The following is a 23,467-nucleotide window of genomic DNA, read 5'->3' as shown; positions in this document are numbered from 1 at the left end:
CCAGCAGCTGAGAATGAGTTCATCAAAGGCAACAAGATAGTGAGAGGCAACCCCCAGCTCATGCTGGAACAAGAACAGGAGGTAGTCATCACCAGGGACTGATCTAAGTTTGCAGTCAGTTTGTGCCAGAGGGGCTGTTCAGATCTATTCAAACCCACGGGAATTTACCACCAACGTCAATGGGATTTATGCTGAAAGGAGCTATTTTGTTGGCTAAGTCAGGCACCGATCTCTATTTAACTGAGGGAACTGCTTAGGATAGGCAATTTGTGGCCCTTCAGGTGTTCTCAGACCCTAAACTTCCCAATTGGTGACAGTGGCAAGAACTGATGGAGTCCAGCAGCATTGAGTGGGTGGCACATTATTTCCCCCCAGAATATGGCCTTCATAACCTTATATTATTTCTGTCTATACAGCTATTTAATTTGCTCTTGTTGCCAGCATTAGTCTATCTATTGTGTCTGCAAATTACAGCTGTAGGAGAGAAGAGAGCTGCAGGAATTACAAGTTGTTCCTGTGAATCTTTCATCTATGTCAGCATGTCAATCCCAAATAAGCTTTTTTTGCTGTCATTAAATAACCACTAAGATACACATATGGTGAGAACGAACTGAAGGCACCTTGATTCATCCTAATCTCCTCCTTCCTTTTTCAGCCCTTCCCTATTTTGTCACATACATGGAGGGCATTAAAATGAAGATTCACCCTTTTAGATGGGTTCAATTACACACAATATAGATGGAGAACATGATCAGTCCCTAGAGCATTATGGGTAGCTGGCTGGGTTACATTTGAACTCTGGAAAAAATTCTGATTTGGTCTCCGCCGTGTTGACTTGTGGATTCTGGGTTCTTCAGTAAAAAATAAAATCTTTCCCAAGGTCTGAGCCACATGTTTGAGTAAGTCCAACCAGAAACAACACCAGCGTTCAATTAGTCCAAAGCATTTACCATAACACAGGCATCAGGGGAACATTCAGATGAGAGAACTAGCGGTGTAAAAACAATCTTTCAAAACACTTCCTTAATGGTTTCCTCTTCAGGATAAACACAGCTGTTAGTCTTAATTTCTAGAACAGACATAGATTGCAATTTCAGAGGTATCAGCAGAAAGTTCTGTGTAGTTATATGAACAAATTTGGGATTTGCCTCCATGTACCTTAAATGTGCCATGGGATTAAGCCCAAATCCCTCAATGGGATGAGAAAGGACCCATATTTCCATTTCGCCTTCCTGTCCTGCTCTTCTTTTGACCATGGAGGAAAGCAGTGTGACAGCGAGAGCTCTGAAACTCTGGTCAGGATCAATGCAGATTAATGCACTTGCTGGCATCCTCCCCAGAGAGCAGGCGTACATAACCATGGTGACTGAAAGCCTGTCTCTCGCCCGCCCTTGCAACTGAGAACATTTCCACTTGTTGGCAGCGGCCTGCTGGCAAACCCCACCCTTCTGATTTACACGCACATGTGCGTTAACATGCCCTCCCATACGGAGTTACTGATGAATTGCCTTCTCTCCCCATGGGTCTGCTTTGCTGTGTGCAACCAAAAGACAAGCACATCAGACACCAGTGGCTTCCCATTCCCATTCCAGTCAGTTGGAAAATAGTTAATATTCATAACTATATCTTTAAGGTGGAAGGCAATGGGGAAGAAAATTAAGGCATTGTCCTTCCACATGGAAATTCTCCCTCTCACAAAATTTTCCTTCAGCTAGCATTGCAGTAACTTAAAACTTCAGTTGGAAATTTAGAAACAGATTTTAGGAAGGAAGGAAGGAAGGAAGGAAGGAAGGAAGGAAGGAAGGAAGGAAGGAAGGAAGGAAGGAAGGAAGGAAGGAAGGAAGGAGGGAGGGAGGGAGGGAGGAAGGGAGGGAGGAGCCAGAGCTACCAAGGGGATGTGAATGCAGTATGACACAAACAAATCCCAAATCCGAGGCAGTGACTGCTGGAAATTGCAATCTCCCAGGCCTTTCACTATTTATTTGTTAATGTATATATTTGCTAACCTGTATTATATGTGTATGCTGATTTGCCAGTTTGACTGTACCGCTTTGGTATGGGAAGGGTTATAGACATGTGATTGTACTGAGCATGTTCAGACTCAGGGCTCCATTTTGTATTTAGTATCTGCTATCCCCTCAGTGGAGATGGATGCCTGTCTGCTTTACACCTCAGTTAGGACTTCAGTAGAGAAGTATGACTTATGGACTACAGTGAGTACAACTATACCTAAAGACTATGAACTATTGATTAAGAATGATACCCTGTAAACTCAACACACAGAGAACTACATCTTATCTATAACTGAACTTTAATAAGAGATGTGCCTATACGGTGAATTAATACAAGATGTTTGTGGGTAAACAAAATATGATATTTTCCAAATAAGACTTTTTTTAAAAAAATCTCTGAGTGCATATTTTAAGCTAAGAAGTTTCAAAGGAGTGTATATCTTTTGGGCAAACTGCAATTATAGTTGCAATTTCAACTTCAAAGAAACACCCATCCTCTGCTAACCAAATATATTTTTGTAGTTGCAAGTCTTTGTCCTTGGCAGTTTAAAGACATGATTCTTCAGTCTAACAGCTGAGTTACCTGTGTGCCATTACATGAATGTTTGTGAATATCACTTGTTCAAAAGACTGAGTTCTAATAAGGTCATGCTTTTCTTGACTGGTGGTTTTCAAAAGGTGGTCTCCACATGTTCATGGACATTTGCCAAACGGATATGACATCTTTTTTTTCCTTTTCAATAAGGTTATGATTGCCATTTATTTCCAAAGGGATATTTGCCCAGAGATCGAGTGCAGTTATTTCCAATAGTTTATGCAGTTTATTTCCAAAACATAAAATACATAGAGCAGAATTTCAGAGCTTAGCAGGATTCTGCATCAGGCAAAGATACTCAAAATAATACAGGACAAAAATGGTGATTATGTTAGTCACAGGCCTACATTCTATCTGAGATGTTGTGACTTCTGATAGTTTAGAAAACACGTATCAGGTGCATACAGTCTTGCAATTATAAACGGCCCTTTAAAGGTAACCATTGTAGGACTCCCTTCAATACTAGAAATTGTGAAGTGAAGGAAAGAATGGGGAGACAGGATCCCTATTTGCATAAAATGCCCTCATCCCCTCATAGCTACATCCTTGTATCTTCTTCTTCTTCACCATCACTCATTTTCTGTCTTGGAAATTGAACTGTATGTGATTGTAATGGAAAAGAGCCATGTTGGATCCCCCGGAGGTAAGAGAGAGTGGCTGTTCCAAGACACTAGGGAACATTATTGCATTTATTTACACAAAGACCTCTAGAATACAGATTGTGTTAGCATTCTTTTTGAGGGGAAATAATGTTGGAGACTTAAGCAGCTTGTGAACCTCATCTTAACTTTTATATAGGTTAAGAATCCCTTCCTAGGTGCCCAAAATAATAAGACTCTAATATGTATCATGAACGTGTGACATCTTGTTCCTATCCTATAAATCATCAGCAAGTAATCTGCTCTTGGCTGAAACTATTCCCTTGATTTCTAGGGTTCATATTCCAAGTGGTACTGCTTATGTAGCTGAAGGGGTCTCGACACATGTATGGAGCAGATATATCTGGTCTGGGGGAGCACCAAGGTTTGTAGAACTAAAGTGTAGGAAGGAAAGAAAGAATGAATGTTCAGACAATTGACTCCTGTGACAGGTAGGGAATATAAAGTGGGGTGAGGGAAATGGAATGAGGTATCCTGGAAACTGGTGTATGTGTGTCTAGAAGGTGTTTTGAATAGGAGCATGCTTATACCTCATTTTGTTTCAGATCACAGTAACAGTTTTCTAAAGTCTACAGCAATTTTCCAATAATGATGTTGAGTCATTATTTAGAAAGCTGCAATTATACATGGAAGGTGGCTTACTAACCACTGCTATTTGGGGGATAAAATTACTTCCTTGGTTCATAGTGTATCCTGTCCCTTGGGGTCAGTAACAATAATGGCTTGGCACTAATGGAAACCTATTAAGTCCTGTACACAGTACACTAATGTTTTGCAGAAACATCAAAACAAGCCAAGAAAAAGTGACCACAACAAATGTACAAACTACAATATGTCCTGTGTTTTGCAGTTACTTGTTTGTTTTGATTCTTGATTGTAAAACTACACAGGTGTATTTTATTTTAAATTTTTCAAGGATACAATAATTGCTTCTGATTCGCTTTATTTCTTTTTTTGTAAATAGAAAGGTAAAGGTTTTTCTCTGATATTAATTCTAGACATGTCCGACTCCGCAGGTTAGTGATCATCTCCTTTTCTAAGCCGAAGAGCCAGCGTTGTCCATAGACGCCTCCAAGGTCATGTGGCTGGCATGACTGCATGGAGTACCATTACCTTCCCGCCAGAGTGGTACCTATTGGTCTACTTACATTTGCATGTTTTCGAACTGCTAGGTTGGCAGAAGCTGGGGCTAACAGCAGGAGCTCACTCTGCTCCCTGGATTTGAACCGCCAACCTTTCAGTCAGCAAGTTCAACAGCTCAGTGGTTTTTGTAAATATAAAAAAAAAGCAAGAGAAGACTTTCTTTTTATGACAATGCAGGTTCTCCAAAAGGTTTTGTGTGAATAGAAGGCAGCATAAAAATGATACCTTGCACAGATTGAGCAAATTTCCATTTTGTGGACAATGACATCTCCCAACCCTGGTAATGTGTAGGTTTTATGGCAGTGGGGCTGTGAATCCATGGAGCCGATCCTAATGTCCCAAAAAGGTTCAGCACCTTGGATATCTCATGTAAGGGTTCATACTAAAATCACAAGAAAGTTCATTGATATACAGATGGCTCTTCATATTGATAGTTTCTGTATCCCTAAATTTAGCCAATCTCAAAAGCCAAACTTGATTTTGCCACTGTGTATAAGACACTGTTTACTATGTCTTTGAACCTCCACCAAGGGCCCATTGTATTGCTATGGAAATCACTAGCCACCACTGCCTCTTAGAATCCCCAACCAATGTTTAGTACAAGGGAGTAACTTTTCCAAGTTCTGCATATTGCATAGGTGAGATTTCAAAGGGAGTGTTGTAATATTTAATAAATCACCCCTAGTTAAGTTTTGGGAAATCACTAACTTTCAGCTTCAGCTACTTTACAGGGCTCTTTCTTTTCAGGATACACACCATGCAAAAATCTGTAACTCTTTCAAGGAATCATCAGAAACAGAACATGGAAATGGTCATTAGCTTAGAAGGCATTCAAAGAGAATTAACCACATTCATTGAGACTTGCCACTTCATCACATGTACAGTAGAACCTCAGTAGTCCGAGTTAAACGGGCACACCTCAGTTCAGTCAACCTGGATCATTGGATTACGAGGTTTATTCCATGGGTTCAAGCAGCTGCTGAACGGAGAGGGTTCCTCTCCCTTTGGCAGCCGCCTGGACCCAGGGAAGCACGAAGCGTGCCAGCATTTGGGCCAGCCATTGAGCGGGTGAAGGGGGAGGGCCGCAAAAGCCCTCCCTGTTCACCCGCCCGCTCGTGCCTCGGCTCCTTCGTCACGTCAGGGGCCGGCATTACCGGCGCCCAGCGTGGCGAAGGAGCCAACCTTGGGAGGTGCCCCGTGCGTGTTGCTAGGTACCTAGCAACACACACACCTAGCCAGCCAGTGAGCAGGTGAACGGGGAGGACCTTTGCGGCCCTCCCCATTCAGCCGCTCAGATTGCACAGAGGCTCAGAAGAGCAGGGCTCGGACGAAGGGTTTTTACTGTACTAAATTCTACTGAATGCTACGCTTAAAATCCAGGAAGCCACTGCTCCCAACACATTAGTTTGGCTTCAAGTGTAGAAGAGAGCATTCCTTGTGTATTTTTAAGTGTGGTGGCCAGCAGTCTTTTTCAATGTTTCAGAAGGTGCTGGGGAACTGGATTTTTGAAATCATCTGGAAGTTCGGTCTTTTCTGAAATGCAGTGGCCTTCATTGGTCCCAGGTTGAAAATGTGGGAGGGAGGGTTGTGGGAGGAGCTAACCCACCCACCTCGGTAAGGTTCAAAACCTGGCTGCAGTAATGCTTTCAAGCAAGTATCCAGATCTTTGTGATTCAGAAGCTGGATTTCATTTTGCCCACATCTGTGTCAGGCATCCTCAGAGGCAAGTGGGATTGTTGCAATTGTCACATCAAGATAGAAGTCCTTGGAAATAAGGCTCACTGAGTTCAATTAAGTTCTAGTGCCTTTGTTCCAGAAGCATTATCTCATTATTATCAGAGGCAAGTAGGAATTTTGCAACTGGCCACCTTGGTTTTTCCTGGTAGTAAAGCTACAAAACATATGTGTTGGGCTTTAAATGCACGTTTGGTTCCAGATAGCTTTGCCCTTGGGAAGACTCAAAGGGAAACCCTGTGCCCATGCCTTCTAATAATACAACTAATAACACCATCTAGATTCTACACTGTACAAGAGGTTCAAAGAACAGCTTTTCTAAAATGTCAGATTTACAATTGCAGTTTACACAGACTAAGAGGCTGCTCTCTGCACAAAAGAATAGATACACAAATGTGACATCAAAAGAAGCATCTGAAAAAAAAATCCAACCCCTCAGAGCACTTTGTCCCTGCCATTCGAGTTGTCCTTCCTGAATGGAACTTCAAAGACAGCTTTGCAATGTGAAACACTTGAACTGCCATTCCCCAAAGTTCAACTTCACCTCCTGTGGCTTGAAGAAAGGGAGTTGAAAAAATACCCTTAAAATTACATTATGGGTAGATTCCTGTTGCTTACTGTAAATTAAAGTAGATCTATTAAATCAATGGTTCCATGGTAAGCCAATATATAAATAAATTCCATTGATTCAATGTGCCTACTCTAATGGAGGGGGGGTAATAATGATTGTAACAATCCACAAGGAGAAGCAGGCAAACAATAAATGATGTGTGCACACATATATAATTCAATCAGGGAGCTTATCCCGCTTCCCGAATTAAACCACTAACCTTTTGATCAGCAAGTTCAGCAGCTCAGTGGTTTAATATGCTGCGCCACTGGGGGCTCCTAGGCATACCTTAATGAGCCATATCCCACCCTGTTCAGGATCCTTTATCTAGTACACAACAGCATGCACTTTACAAGAAAGGAAGATAGGTGTATTTGGATTTAAAAAGATGGGTTATAGTGCAGTAGGAAGGACATTATTTCCTTATGGATTTCCCCCCTCTATTCACAATAAATCCTCCACTTGCACCAAATGAAAGATAACTTGTAATTAGGATGCTATACAAACCTTCTGGGCGTTTTATTTTAAATATAACTTAGTCAAACACTTGATTTAGAACTATCTTGGGGATCCAGCAATGCCCAGGTGATTTGAAAAAGACATTGCTTGTTTTGGGAAGTTTAGTAATATCTCTGAATGTAGGGTGAACTACAACTCCCATACGTATGTTACGTTAGTCACTAAGATTTCTGTGTGCCAAGTTTGGTCCAGATCTGTTGTCAGTTATGTTTCCTGCTCTTTGGATGAAGGTGAATTATTCTCAGATCCCAGATCAATCTTCCCCAAATCCCGCATGTTGGGTCTGTGTGCCAAGTTTGGTCCAGATCATTGTTGGCTGGGTTCAGTGCTCTCTGGATAAGGGTGAACTACAACTCCCAAAATTAAGGTCAATTCTCAAAAACCCCAGCAGTATGTTCAGCTGGTCATGGGGCTTCTCTGTGCCACGTTTGGTCAGGTCCATTGTTGGTGGGGGTCAGTTTCTCTGGATGCAGGTGAACTATAATTCCCTTTCCCCCAAACTTCTCTAGTATGTTCTACTGGTGATGGGGAGTCTGCGTGCCAATTTTGGTCCAGGTCCATCATTCGTGGGGGCAGCAGTGGCTTCTGGAAGTGAGTGAAGGTACTGAAAATCCCACCATCCGTGGCAACCTTGGTCTAGATCTATTGTTGGTTGGGTTCACTATGCTCCCTGGATGTAGGTGAACTACAACAACTATATATCAAGGTCAATTCCCCCCAAACTTGGTCATGGGGGTTCTATGTGCCAAATGTGGTCCAGGTCCATTGTTGGTGGGGGTCACAGCGCTGTGTCTTGATGCAGGGTGAACTACAACTTCCAGCATGTTGAGTCAGTCCCCCAACCCCCTCCAGTATGTTCAGTTGCTGATCAATTCCTGTTTGCTGTGCACCATAGAAAAGAGTAGGAAAGAGTTAAGGGAGAGGATGTGGGCGGGGATATGCAAATTCCACAACAATGAAGAGAGTAAGGAACACTGAGATGCCTGCCTGTGGTGGAGGAAACACATAAAATCTAAGATGAAATTATCCTCAAATTAAAGCACTTCTTGGTTGGTGGACCGTAGTGTTTGGGGAGGACATTGGCAGGGTTTGGGCTATGTGTTCATGGCGCTCGCTGTAACCTGCAATGTCACTGGAGGGAGTGCTTTTGGTGGCTCCTCTGCACTGTGGGTTATAGCTGTTTGTGGAGGCAGGAAGCTATCTGTGTAAGTGTACACCTCTGCCATATACACATTTTCACTTTTATTATGTGTATAGGTGGGATGGCTATGTATGGCCTTCAACTTCCTATCATCCCTTTTCAACATAGCAAATGGCTGTTGGAAATCAATCACAATCAGCAAAGGTTTATAGTCCTCAACAAGGATTAGCCTCCATGTCTGCCTCCCCCCATTTCTTCTGCTTGTTAGATTGGTACTTCTCAGGGACATACCTATTTTTATTTCAAGTATCTAGCGGCTGCGTCCTGCATTTTTTTCTTCTCCTGTAAACATGGAGACACAAGATGTCTCCAGAGAGATAGTTAGATAACTAGGCCTTAACTCCCCTATATTGAAATTTAGTCCTTTTAATAAAGTATTTCGTAATTTTTAAAGTCTGTCTCTGCTCCTGTATTGCTGAAGTTCATTCATCCAATTGCCATGCTCAAGAAGCTTCTTATTTGCTAAAACAGTTGCTGTTGATTTCTATTTCAAATGTTTTCCCTTCTTTTGAAATTACCCAACAATGGTTTTTTTAAATATATTTTTTATTAAATTTTTGCAGTGTTACAGAAAAAAGGGGGGGGGTAAACTAAGGGGAAAGCTGTGGGGGGAAGATGGGTATGGGTCACTGGTTGGGAGGAGAGAGGGGGAAAAGAAGAAAAAAAACTGAATAGAGAAAGAAGTAGAATAGAATGGGGCAGCAAACGAGGGTAAGGACCATGACATTCCCCTTTCTCTGTTTTAAACAATGTTCTGTGTGTGGTGGTGGGGGGAGGATCTGAGATTTTCTCTAGATAATAAAACCTTAGAACCATTCACTTCCCTGAAACAGATTTACATCTGTGAAGCGAGTATGGTGACAGCACTGCAGTGGAATGCATATGCTTTCCAGCAGATGTCAGTATTATCACAACTACCAGCATACTCTCTCTTCTACTTGATGTCAGTCTGAAATGCAGCAACATGTTTCTTTGCAAAAGGAAGTCAACAAAAGCCACAATGATGGTGTATTTTAGTCACAGCATAAGAAAGAGATGATCTACAGGATTCCCCATGCTAGTTGGAGCATTTATTTAAAAAGGAAAGGAAAAAAAGTTATCAAAGTACACACGCACAGCTGTACGCACAGCTATACCTTTCAGTTCCATGGATTAATGCATCACACAAGTAAACAGTGTTTTGTAGGATATATAAAAGGATTATCTACACCAAAAATACTTGTTAGTGTTCAGGGCTTCGCTCTCTCACACACACACATACACACAAACACACATGTACATATAGTTCAACTTCAACGCTGAAATGCCCTTTTTGTACCAAAACTTTACAAAAGGCAGTGCTACACTAGATTAGAAAAGAAATAACATGTTTGAAGTGTGAAAATACTAACAGAACTGGCTATGTATAATTTCAAGAACAAAAACTGCTCTATAAGCACTGGAACTGTGGGGTAAAACCTTGACTTGGGAAGCATGTGAAGTATTCGGATCTGTTTCCCAAGAATATCCATAGCAGCAGGAGCAAGAGATGTGTTGATAATGAGCGCTGGACCCAAAGGTCATTCACTCATCCTTTCACTAGGTTATCACTTTCTTATTGTTCTCAAGATAAAGTAAAGGGTGTTGTGAAAAAAAAGATCAGATCTAATGCAAGCCCCTTCCCCAAATAAAGATACACCATTAGTGAAGAGTATTTCCAGTTGCTCTTTCCCGATCACTACCATTTTGTAGAAGTGTACTTCAATGCTGGAAACTTCAGAGATGACTTCAAACATATGCTTGCAGGAAAGTAACGTCATTATTCTGTGTTGCGCTTTTGCAGTTTTGTGCCCAATTAGTTCTGCTTAATTAGTTACTCCTGGGCTTCCTTACGAGCCAGTTTGTAAACCTCTGTTGGTCCATCCACGTGGGTGATAGTGGTAGTAAGCTGAAGTTCTTCTCCGCTGTTTACTCCAAGATCACCTGAAAACAAAAAACTAAGTCTTAAATATAAACACAGTCCTGGGGTAGAAATAAGACAAGTACTCCAAAGCTTCAAGGAAAAAATTAGGTTTTGAAGTAGTGGAGGAAATTTAAAAGTTTCATTAAAATATAATCATCACCTTTATTTATATTCTGCCTTATCCCCCCAGAGGTAATTAGGGCAGGTTCCAAACATTAAAGGCAAACATTCAATGCCCAAACACAACAACAATACACCCATAATAACGAAAATTGACAACCCAACATATAAAAACAAATTATGACTTAATAGCTAAAATTAAATTAAAAATGCAACCTGTTATATTCAAACATAAAACAAAACAACAAACTTTTTTTTCGTGTCAGGGGCAACCGGAGTTGCTTCTGAAGTGAGAGAATTGGCTGTCTGCAAGGACATTGCTCAGGAGACACCCAGATGTTTTGATGTTTTACCATCGTTGTGGGAGGCTTCTCTCATGTCCCTGCATGGAGCTGGAGCTGATAGAGGGAGCTCATCCGCGCTCTCGAACCTGGCAGCCTTCAGGTCAGCAACCCAACCTTCAAGTCAACAAACATCGAACAGAAGCATTCCCAGTTCCTTGGGGGCAAATAGGTTGATCATTACTCATGATGTCTATTGAGCTGGTGGGGCGAACAGGGCACAAATATGGATGGTGGCGATTAATCAGAGGTTATAATAGTAGTAGTACCATTTATTCCTCCTCCTCCTCGCAAGCCAGTGAGCAAAGGTACGCCCTCAGCTGTTCTTGAAATGGAGCCTCCGGTGACTTGAAGGTTGGGTTGCTGACCTAAAGGCTGCCAGGTTCGAATCCCACCTGGGGAGAGCGCAGATGAGCTCCCTCTATCAGCTCTAGCTCCATGCGGGGACATGAGAAAAGCCTCCCACAAGGATGGTAAAAACATCAAAAACATCCGGGCATCCCCTGGGCAATGTCCTTGCAGACGGCCAATTCTCTCACTCCAGAAGCAACTCTGGTTGCTCCTGACACGAAGAAGAAGAAAAAAGCTGTTCTTGAAGGCGGGGGGGGGGGGGGGGAGGCATCTTTAACTCCTTAAGAAGGAAGTTCCAAGTGTATATTGAAAGTATACCTTCTTCTTTGGAGTGCTCAGAAAGATAAACTTTGAGCAGTTTTGTTACAGTTCTCCAATGCATTTAGGAACACTCAAAAGCAATAGTCCAGGTAAACTCAGATAATTTCTAGTGGCACAAGACAAGGATGCCCAGTATCTCCCCTTGAGCGTTTCGCGAATCTAATCTGGGTCAATGTACTTTACCATTATAAGACTATGCAGATGATGTTCTTACTTCTTTGATAAACTACTAAAAGAAAATCTCTGACTTAAAATAATCAATGGTCTATATTCTGGTTTCCTAACAAATTCACCATGATATGATTAAATGTACCATATTGCAGACATACACACACACACAATAGATTACACAAATGGTAATCTATTAACCATTTTACAATGCTACCTCTTTAGCTTCAGCTATTTAGGGTAACTTTTAAAAGACCTCCATCAACACATCCCACAGAAATACAATCCCATTATCTCACAGATGGCAAAAAAAATGAAACCCTGGCACCTCCCAAAATTCTCCATCCTTAGTCTCATCTCTTAATCAAAATGTTCCTAATCTCCAAATTATTTTTCCTATTTCAAAACACCCAGATTCAAGCATTGGCAGGTGCCCAGAAGCAAAGATCCTATTTTCCAAAATCAATGTGACACATCCACTTTGATAAAGATAGTTTGGCAACTTCATATATCAATTCCATATTGTATTTTCACACCTTCCAACTAAGCCAATTTGTACAAATACTTAAGGAACAACACTCCATATGGTGGATCACATCCAGAACATGGTATCTGCTGAATCTCTCTTCCTGTTGTCACAAACTACCAGGCACACATTGAAAAAGATTACTAATCCCTTTTTATATACCTCCTTATCTATCTGGCAAAACCTGAAGCACATTCTTGTTCCTGACCCCTCCCCATATGAACTTTCCTCCTACACTGACATTTTCAGATGCTGGAAAATTTACTGTGATGGCACACTGGGGTTAAAGGGAAACTATAATGTCTGGCTATTCCCAGTGGCTATCAGTATACCCTCTGATGTACTTCAGTTCTTTAAAATAAAGACTCTTGAGACAGGATAAAGTTAACCAAAATAAGTTTACTGGAAACAAAAGGCAAAGTTAACTTCAGTCAGGGTTCTTGAAAGGTGAATCAAAGTAATATATTACAAAGACAAAGTTTGTTGGTTGAACTTAGTTACATTGGTAATAAATACTTGACTATATTTGTATAATATGAGGTAAAATACTTGACTATAATGGTGGTAAGTCGGTTATAGATATAATACAGAACTAAGATGGTAAAGTACAGAACTATGGTGAAGTACACTATGCTATAATAGTGAATACAGTAGAGTCTCACTTATCCAACATAAACAGGCCGGCAGAATATTGGATAAGCGAATATGTTGGATAATAAGGAGGGATTAAGGAAAAGCCTATTAAACATCAAATTAGGTTATGATTTTACAAATTAAGCACCAAAACATCATATTATACAAAACATTTGACAGAAAAGTAGTTCAATACACAGTAATGCTATGTAGTAATTACTGTATTTACGAATTTAGCACCAAAATATCACAATGTATTGAAAACATTGACGACAAAAATGCGTTGGATAATCCAGAAAGTTGGATAAGTGAGACTCTACTGTACTAGGCTATAGATAAAGTACAAGCTATAATGGTAAGTACAGGCTATAATAACTATAGAGTAAAATAATCTAAGCTATGTTGGTAAAGTACTATTTTGGTGGTAAAATACTGGACTTTGCTATGGTAAATTAAGGTAAGGTACCTGGTTATTGATGGTAAAATACTCTAAGCTATATTGGTAATATATGTGCTAAGGATGCCTGTCTGGATTGCCAAGGCCAAGGAACCAAGACAATTTCTAGCCTTCTCCACTAAACTTCTGACACAGAATGAAAAGGAGGGGAAAGCCTTTCAGGCAAGCTCTGAGGGAAAAAGGGCTAAACCAACTGAGCCAGGCCTCTAGGGGGTTTTTAAACTCCACCCCTAAAACTAAGTACAAATGGAAAAATCCATACCAAAGGGAGAACCAAACAAGGAAATTAAGCAGAGGAGGAAAAAAGCTAGATCAAGACATCACATTTACACAATTCAAAATCAGATCCAACACCACTATCTACATGGAAAACATAAAGTGTTCTGAAAGGACACTACACAACAGTGCTTCTTCTTTAAAAAGTCTCCTATAAGAGAACACAGATATCATTTAAAAAAGAGCTCTTTGATTATGGAACATTTCATCCTCACAGACCAAGGTTTACTGTTAATCTTTTCTTTCTCTTTGTTGTTGTTTTCTCCCTTTCCTTGTTATTGGCTGGACTATTTTTTAAGTACATAAATGATGTAAACATCCAATGTACTATTAGTACCTATACAAGAGCTAACCAAATGTTCAATAAAGTTAAGGTAAAAAAGTATTATCAAAGTTGGAAAAACATTAAATACCCAATTCAAGGAGTTAGACTCTAAATGATAATTCCTGCATTGAAATTGGATTTGTTATCCAGAGCACAACTGTACTGATCCATAAAACAAAGCAGCCTTTCCCATCTTAAGGCTCCTCCAGGATTATAAGACTATCATCCCAAGCCACTGACCCAAGCGGCCTAGAGATGATATGACGTCAAGTCCAAAATGTCTAAAGGAAGCACCACATCAAATACTGCAAACAAGACTATACACACAATCCCAACAGATGACTTGAACAAACTTGTTCAGGCTCAGGACAATACATCAGAGTATACAGATGAGTAATAAATTTGCATGACTAGAATGGGAACTAGATTTCTTTCCCATTCCCCATCACATCCATGCCGCTAAGTCCTCACAATATGGGTCTCCTCCAGCTACACTGAGCAATCCTCCAGCAATCCCATACAAGGCCTGTAATCACAGATGTCTCCTAAACACAGAGAAGTCCTCATTCTCTAATTATTGGTTTTGAGACTCCAACCAAGGTACAGCTGTATCAAATATCTTCTCACCATTTGATTGATCTTCACCGTAGTTTTTGTGTGAAGGAGCATACAGGAACATCAAGGCAAAGACATAAAGATTCCACATCCCATAAATCCCTGTGAAAAAGGCACTGTTCACTTGAACGGTGAAGTCGCCCCATTTCCAGTGCCCTTCGGTCACCTACCCAGGAGGAAAAGTACAAAAAGTGTGAAATATATATCCATAGACTAAACAGAAAACATCAGAAGGCAAGCAAGAGTCCAAACATACATATGATTTATTATTTCTTTCCATACAGGAAATCATACATCCTATATTTCTTATCCCTATTCTGACATGCATGGCTTTATTAGTTAAAATTGCTTCCTTAGTGATATAAAGACAAGCAGTCACAATAAATGTGCAGTTTAAGTAACACTCTTAGGCAGCTTCTTCCCATTCCCATCCAAGATGGACATCAAGAAGTGCTCATCACGTTTGGAGGGGGGGAGGCAAACCCCCACATTTTAAATCAAGAGGCTCCTCTTGTTGATCCTGCCAAGACATCAGCGAGGCACCAAACCATAGTAGCACACATACCATCATGTAGCAACAACTGAAGAAATGCCCCATCAAGCTAGTTTAAGATTACTCACCTGACTGACAATGAAGAATATTACCGTCATGGCTGCACAGGCTAAGGTAATCAGCATCAAAAACTTGAACCTAAAAATCAGCCCCTAAGAGGAGAAAAGCAGAAAAGTGTGGAAAACGCAAACTAAAAGCATCTTTCAAATACTTAAATCCAGCTCAGGCCCTATCTACACTGCCATATAATGCAGTTTCAAACTGCATTATATGGGAGTGTACATGAGGCCTACATAATAACATTGTTGGGGCTGATTACTTTAGCAAGAAATGCCACATATTTTATGGCTCCCGTTTAACAATTTTCAGTAAATTGTATTGACAAGTCATACCTATATAGGCATCAATTCTTGGAGTAAAAGATACAAAAGCACAAGACTATGTTGGTGAACCCTGTACCATTTTGTTTCTATTCCCAAAACTTATTTCTAAATGAAAGTGAAGGAAATCTGAGAGAGAAGAGGGATGGGCGGTGATTCTCTAGCCAACTGTAGAACTAGCAACCCTTGTGACAGCATATGTATCCTCTTTCATAGAGACAGGAAGATGCTTGATTTTCCACTCAGTTACTTTATAAAACAGTAGTCTTTACCTTCTAGCTAATGTCTTCTCTGATGGAGACATCGGTGGCTAACCCATCTGCAGGTGCCCCCAAACTCCTTCCTACTTAGTAATATGGTTCTATAAATTCCCTTCCTCAAATGCATTGTAAAGCTTGCCTGAAACTTTCACCCAGCCCCTCAATAGCCGTGGCAGTGTTTATTTTAACTGAATGGAAAAAGGTTGACTCCTGGAAGGAATCTTTTTAACAGCTCTAGACGTTCTGGGGAAAGATCCATCCTCGCACTGAAACTGGGTAGCCAACCAGCTTGGAGATGGCCTGGCCTCTGGAGCCGAAAGATCTCTCACCTCATAATGAAGCCTTCGAGCTTTGGACATCGCTGGGAGGCTGGATTGCTTGCCACTAATGTTTCTGAAAACTTGAAACACCATAAAACACAGCAGCAAGAAATAGAGACAGAGGCAGATTCCAGCAACGATAATAAATGCCATCTGAGAAGTACTGTTAAGAAAACAGCTATTGCAGTAAGAAGAGACACAAATAATACCAGGTAAGTCACTTGGCATTGCTCAAAGAAAAACTGTTCTGTTTTTAATGAGAAGCTTCTATTTATAATATATTTGCAAGTGGGCTATGAAAGCATTAAAAAGGCACTGTTTTGTGTATGCCCCAGACCTCATGTGCTCCTGGGCTTTCGGTTCCTGAAATGCTATTGTTGTACAATAAAATATTGAAAATGTTTACGCAAATTGAAAACAACAACAACAACCTCAGATGGAATGAAAGATTAAATGGGATTTTAATTTACTTTAGTTGGGATCAGCAACTGGTTTCAGACGAATGAGAAAACATGCAAGACAGATGTCTCAACCCAGGTTTAGACACCAGTTAGGCCCTGATATGCTTCTCATCCTCATTACTCAACAAGCAAAATCACATATCCTTATGTGTGTGTGTGAATGTACTACACAGAATATCAAGTAAAAAGCATGCCAAATAATTTTTTTCTGCTATAATGATACCTCTAAATTCCCTTAAGGTAGATTCTGTAGGAAAGTACCTTTAAATGTTATTGTTGAGGGATTCATAAATCATGATTAAAGGATGGTCCAAATGCTCCAAAATTTTAAAATAAATTCAGCAAGCCCCTGCACAGAAAGCAGTCCTAGCTTCTAGTCTCCTTCCCTTCCCCGCATTACAAAAAAAACAAAAACAAATCAATGCCCTCTCTGATGCAAAAGGCAAAGGATACAGCCAGTTCTGTGCCAACATCTGTAGCCCAAATACTATAGAAAGGGTTTTTTAATTGCACCCCTCTGAAAATGGAAGAGAAACAAGAGAAAAAAATTATTAACAACCAAAGTATAAAACAAAGCAGAAGTTCCCTTTACAATCTGAGTCTTTTGATGGATTTTATTTGAAAATGTTTTCGGTGTTACAATATGCTACTTTCATTATATTCCAACTTGGCAGTATAGTGCCTCTGTGGCCCATTCAATCTAAACAAAGTCTAAGCATTTATACGTAGGTAGCTCCATTTACAGGGGGTAGAAGGCAAGATTGCACCCTTTTGGTTCTGCTGACAGAAGTCATTCCATTGGATCTTGGCCCATGTCTGCTTCAGGTCCTATGAGGAGTCTTTGTGAGGAATCAATTTCTACCAGACACCAGAAAGTAAGAGGACATTGTAGTAATGAAAGACAAAACGTGTTATAACAGACCTTGCAGGGAAAATCCTTTTTGAACTGCAATGTACAGAATCAATATGTCCACTGTTTTTGAAGAACAGTAAAAGGCACAGAAAGTTCACTTGATGCATAAGTCGGGGGCAAGTTTTGGAATCAAAATTATGGATTTTGACATGACCTGTCGATAAGTCAAAAGTCATTCTGCAAAGAGGGCAAAGTACCAATGCCGACTTAGAGGGCCAGCCATTCCTGGATGCTAGTGTCATTTCCCAATCCAGGCATTCATAAAAACCAGAAGTGGTATACAAGAGGAAGTTGGTGGGTTCCTTTAGGTTCTCCTGGGATGAGCTATGCTCTCACCTTTCACTATTCTACTCAGAGAAGAGGAATGCTACTTTTTTATTAGAGTTAAGGTGCAATACTATGACACATTAAAGCACAGAGGGAAGGAGTTATAGATGTGACACCATAAGTTTGATGGCAGCCACACATCTTGAGTAACCAGTTCTTCCTTTATACAAGTGTTAATTGGAAATCCAGTGCAACTTCAGCTCTCAAGGCCAGACTATAATGTATGACCTGATCTAAAACAGAGAGGCTACCTGTTTATCTTAAGGTAAAGGTAAAGGTTTTCACCTGACATTAAGTCTAGTCGTGTCCGACTCTGGGGGTTGGTGCTCATCTCCATTTCTAAGCCGAACAGCTGGTGTTGTCCGTAGACATCTCCAAGGTCATGTGGCCGGCATGACTGCATGGAGTGCCGTTACCTTCCTGCCAGAGTGGTACCTATTGATCTACTCGCATTTGCATGTTTTCAAACTGCTAGGTTGGAAGAAGCTGGAGCTAACAGTGGGAGATCACTCTGGTCCCCGGATTCACATCTCCAACCTTTCAGTCAGTAAATTCAGCAACTCAGATGTCTAACCCACTGCATCTGTTTTAAAGTTCTTACTGAATTTTAAAACAGTCTAGGAATACCACCTTCTCTCACTTTAAATAAGGAGTTTTTAAATTTTAATGACTGGTGTTAAGAATCAAAATGAAGCCATTTGATATCAAAATTGAAAAGCAAGGATGCCATGATTCTGTAATTTAGGTGTTTGAAAGTCATTACAAAGGCCTAGACCAAGTGTTGTGCAGCCACTATACCAGTGGTTCCCAACCTGGGGTCCCCAGATATTTTTGGTGTACAACTCCCAGTTTACCAGCTGTTAGGATTTCTGGGAGTTGCACTATACTGACAGTGAGATGTTACTCCCCTTCTCTTTCCTCGTTGTCCCCTGCACCCATGAAGGTTCTCCAGCCTTACATGGCAGTTTTTGGGTACATGGCAATTTGGTCGGAAAAGGGGGTTACCAGCAGACATCTAGCATTGGATAATGCCCTGTAAAAGGCAACAGGCTTGTGAAACAGGATGGCTGGGTTCATATAGAATCTCCAATATCTAAATGTTATTGTATGTAATGCAAACAACAAACAATCTTGGTATTTTCTTATTATTTTAAGCCCCTTCATTTTCTTCTTAAAACCAATCATATTAAAATTAAAAGAAGATTATAAAAAGGAAGCTCTGCAAGATACCTCTCACACATATCAAAGACAAAGAGACAGAAAGATCCCACAGCTATTGGTCCAACTTGTTTCCAGTAAGATGAAAAATGATTTCGTTCACTCTGGTCCTAAAAATTTAAAAACGGGGAAAAAATCAAGATGATTAGCAAATATGTGACAACACACAAAAATAACATCATTTTACAGGATAAGCCTTCCTTATCTGGAATTACAAAATCCTCATGATCCAAAATTGTCCACATGGCTGAGATAGTGATGCCTTTGCTTTCTGATGGTTTAATGTATGAGGGTTGAATGAAAAGTAATGCCTCCACCTTCGTAACTCCTCAACAGATGGCAGTACTGGTATGCTGCAGGTACTGGCTTGTTCAGTAGACTCCTCTACAGTTCCATTTGGCGGGAAGCCTTAGCATTGAACGGTTGGTTGTGTTGTTAAAGTGCAAAGTATGGAACTCTGCGCAGAGGGTCAATCAATGCGACTTAAGCAACATGCAGTCATTGAATTCTTGACAGCAGGAGGTGTCACCCCAAAGGAGATTCATCGGAAAATGTAAGCTGTTTATGGTGATTGTGTTGATATGAGTACTGTGCATTGTTGGGCAAGTAAGTCTAAAGATGTTGAGGTGGGAACATCTGACTTGTGTGACAAACAAAGAGTTAATAATAATATAATAATAATAATTTTATTTTTGTACCCTGCCACCATCTCCCCAGAGGGACTCGGGGCGGCTTGCAGATATAAAACCAGCATACAGTCATATCAAATACAAAAACACACAAATAAATTTGAAAGGCATTAAAAAAATCACAATAATTATAAAACACATGAAAAACACAGCTGTCACGGAGGTCCCGTGACAGTAACCACTGAGTTTCACAAGCAAAAGGTTGACAGATTGATTCAGGACGATCGCTGCATCACTCAGAGAGAAATTTCAAGCATAATTGGCATTTCACAAGAACGTATGGGTCACATTATTGCTTTGCTTGGCTATCGGAAGATCTGTGCACGATGGGTACTGTGAAACGTTGGTTGCGGAAACAATGTCGACTACTTCCATGACGGCTTCAGAAAACTTGTTAATCGTTGACAGAAATGTATCCAATTGTCTGATGATTATGTGGAAATGTGAATAGTGGTAGTTAATGAGCACATTCTAAGGACTATTTCTGTGTTTGATTTATTAAAAGATTTCCATCTAAACCCAAGTAACGAAGGCGGAGGCATTACTTTTCATTCAACCCTCATACATAGACTTTATTTTGTTCTCAAAAATATTTTAAAATATTGCATAAAATTATCCTCAAGCAATATGTATAAGGTAGACTTGGGCCTCAATTACAAGATTATACAAATACAGGGATGCCAACATTCAAAAGGATCCATAAATCCGAAATATTTCTGGCCACAAGCATTTTGGATAAGGAATACTCAACCTGTATTCCATGTGTATAAGGAGAGAGCCAGTAAAACAAGCAGTAACAAGGTAGAATAAGTGTTAACAAAGCACATCCACTAATTACTAACCTGTAAGTTGCTCGGAGCCTTTGTGGCTGAAGACTGGAGTGTAAATACTACAATAATTTCCCCAAGACAAATAAAGCATGTTTCTGAGGAACAAGAAAAGTCTTGCTCAAACAACATTATGTCAACCATTTGGTATGACTGTACTTACCATCATATGCTCTCCACAGAAGATGATCCAAAAGGAGAGAAGCATAGCATAAAAGACTCCTTGGCGAATGTCTCCAAAAAGTAACATCCACGTCCAGTCAAATCCAATAGAAAACCACTCTACTGGGATGTTTATGAAGGTCATGGAGATCCCAAGAGCAAAAATAACTCTAGAAAAGGAGTAAGATGTTCAAATTTCTTCCTTTCAGATAAGTAACCATTGCAAAAGCTCATGTGATAAAGGATAAAGACACCAGCTGTTCCTAGTCAAATTAAAATGTCAAATTAATTGTTGGTCCAATTAACGCCTGTTTCTTCTCTCCCCTCCCCCAATTTTTATGCAAAATTCAATGCAAGATTGGTCAGCAAGGTCTACTTTAAAAAGATACTGCTCTCTTAAAACTGCAAGCCATCAGTAAAAGGGATGACCAGCCAGGATCTGTCAAATTTCTGGAATGCTTGAAGGATTGGGGGAAAAAGGTGTGGAAAATGTAGCCTGTGCATAATGTGGGGCTTCCAATGCCATTTGTGAGTCTACCCAAAGACCCCCCCCCAGTCAGGGAGAGATGTAATTGTTTTAAAAAATTGTTTCCCCAATATCTAATGCTTCCCACAAACTGTCTTTGAGGGCAATATTATCCATTTAAAATAGGATAACTTTATTGTCATTGTACTATAAAATTAAATGCTTTCCCTAGCACACATCAAAAAACAACACATCCATCCCTCCACACTCCCATCACCATCACACAGCCGCCAATGCCACATCAATACGAAGTCGTAGAGTTTAATATAGTTACAGCTTTAGGATAAAAGCTATCTCTCAATCTGGTTGTCCTTATCTTTATCATCCTGTACCATCTGCCAGATGCTAATAATTCAAAAAATGAATATGCTTGGTGAAATGGATCCTTAAGAATGCTCAGATTTTTTTAAGGCTGCAGGACTTACAAAGTTCTTTGAATCAATGGGCAATCAATGATTCTCTATGCAGAAGTGGTGACCCTCTGGAGCAGGGGTCCCCAAACTTTTTAAACAGGGGGCCAGTTCACGATCCTTCGGACTGTTGGAGGGCTGGACTATAGTTTGCCACCAAGCAATAATAATAATAATAACAACAACAATAATAAAAAAGAGAGTTGGAAGGGACCTTTTGGGCCATTGAGTCCAATCCCCTTCTGCCTTTGTGCACCGAAAACACAAGCAAAGCATCCCTGACAGATGGCCACCCAGCCTCAATGTTAATAATAATAATAATAATAATAATAATAATAATAATAATAATAAGGATTTTAAGAGAAGAAGAGACCCCTTGGGTCATTTAGCCCAACCCCCTTCTGCCCTTGTGCTGTGGGGGCCGGATAAATGGTCCGATGGGCTGCATCTGGCCCCCGGGCCTTAGTTTGGGGACCCCTGCTTTGAAGCATCTTCTATCTGCCACTGTACAATCAGCAAACCATATACAGATGCAGTAGGTTAGGACATTCTCTGTAGCACAGTGATAGAAAGTGAAAGCAGTTTTTTATTCAGTAGTTGGTTCCTTAGAAGTCTCAGGTAACACAATCTCTGCTGGGACCTCTTAACCAACGCTACCTATGAATGCCCCAGGTGAGATCCTCCTTAATAGTGACTTAAAACTGGCCAACTGCTCCACTTCATCACCATTTATGACCAAGAGCTGAATTTCTGGTGTGTTCTTCCTATAGTCCACTATGGTCTGTTCCTGCTATAGTCCACTATGATCTCTTTGGCCTTATTGATGTTAAGAACCAAATTATTATCCCTGCACCATGAGAGCAGCTGATCCACCTCATCCTGATAGTCAAACTCATCTCTTTCAGAGATAAGCCTTACCATGGTTATATCATCTGAGAATTTGGTAATGATATTGTTCATATGTGTACAAAGTATAAAGCAGCGGACTCAACACACAGCCCTGTGGCATCCCAGTGTTGAGAGTGAGAGCTGAAGAGGTATGGTTACCTAATCTAATCCTCTGGAAACGTTCATAATCCAGGAACAGATCGAATATGACAATCCAAGATCCATAAATTTAGACACCAGTCTATGTGGGAGGATTGCGTTAAACACGGAACTAAAGTCTGTGAAAAGCATTCTCACATAGTTCCCCCTTCATTCCAGGTGGGTCAGAGCAATGTGGAGTGTGATGCCTATGGTGTTCTCTATCGATCTATATGCAAGCTGATGTTTGTTCAATGTGTGTGGAAGGCAAGAAATAATATGTCTGCAGATCAGTTTTTCAAGGCACTTCATGATGATGGAAGTAAGTGCCACTGCCATTTTACTGCACTTAGGGTTCTTTTTTGATAATCTCTCATTAGGGGATCTCCCAGAAAAGGCTAGATTCCAAAAGATAGCATAAGATGCTCTGGCCATTATCAAAAGAGGACAGGATCCTCCAAGTGGATCATAGAGATTCTCCTGAGAGATGGACTAGCCATTAGCATTCAGAGAGCAGCCAATCAATTTGAAATAAAGCCTGTCTGGGCTTGAAACAAGCGAGGAAAGCTATTAAAAGAAATCTACCATAAAATAATGAATTGTTCCCAAAATTAGCCAGGAGGGAGTGAGGGGTAAAAATAAGGGGTGTGGTGTGACTCTACAGGATCCTATTCAGGATGGTTGGTAAAAGTTCCCAACCCTTAGCACCTGACCACTGTACCTCAGAGAAGTGGGCCTACAACCAAATGTTGTAAGACAACAACCTTCACTATTTTTTACCATCATCATACTGGCTGGAATTGCTGGAAGACAGATTCCAATAACATAGAGGGTCTCAATTTTCCTA

The 23,467-nt window shown here is 40.4% G+C and overlaps 1 protein-coding gene across 3 annotated transcripts in view; it reads right to left on the bottom strand.

Moving 5' to 3' along the window:
- Window positions 1-9,521: 9,521 nt before the first annotated feature.
- The window catches only part of wls (Wnt ligand secretion mediator), a 112,562-nt gene continuing 98,616 nt past the window's right edge, over window positions 9,522-23,467 (bottom strand). For 2 of the 3 annotated variants that reach the window (XM_062978174.1, XM_062978172.1), the window contains 7 exons: window positions 20,660-20,828; window positions 18,993-19,090; window positions 16,976-17,039; window positions 16,071-16,214; window positions 15,170-15,253; window positions 14,561-14,714; window positions 9,522-10,435 (listed from right to left, as the gene is read on the bottom strand). In XM_062978174.1, coding sequence (XP_062834244.1) covers window positions 10,326-10,435; window positions 14,561-14,714; window positions 15,170-15,253; window positions 16,071-16,214; window positions 16,976-17,039; window positions 18,993-19,090; window positions 20,660-20,828 — 823 coding nt within the window. In that variant the 3' untranslated portion in view covers window positions 9,522-10,325. Of the gene's footprint in view, window positions 10,450-14,560; window positions 14,715-15,169; window positions 15,254-16,070; window positions 16,215-16,975; window positions 17,040-18,992; window positions 19,091-20,659; window positions 20,829-23,467 lie in introns of all 3 variants that reach the window. The other variant, XM_062978173.1, reaches the window with a different exon arrangement.

The sequence above is a fragment of the Anolis carolinensis genome, chromosome 4 (genome assembly GCF_035594765.1).
Source record: "Anolis carolinensis isolate JA03-04 chromosome 4, rAnoCar3.1.pri, whole genome shotgun sequence".
In the NCBI taxonomy this organism is placed as follows: domain Eukaryota; kingdom Metazoa; phylum Chordata; class Lepidosauria; order Squamata; family Dactyloidae; genus Anolis; species Anolis carolinensis.
Note: the sequence above shows the minus strand (reverse complement) of the source record. Positions and strands in the feature narration are given on the sequence as shown.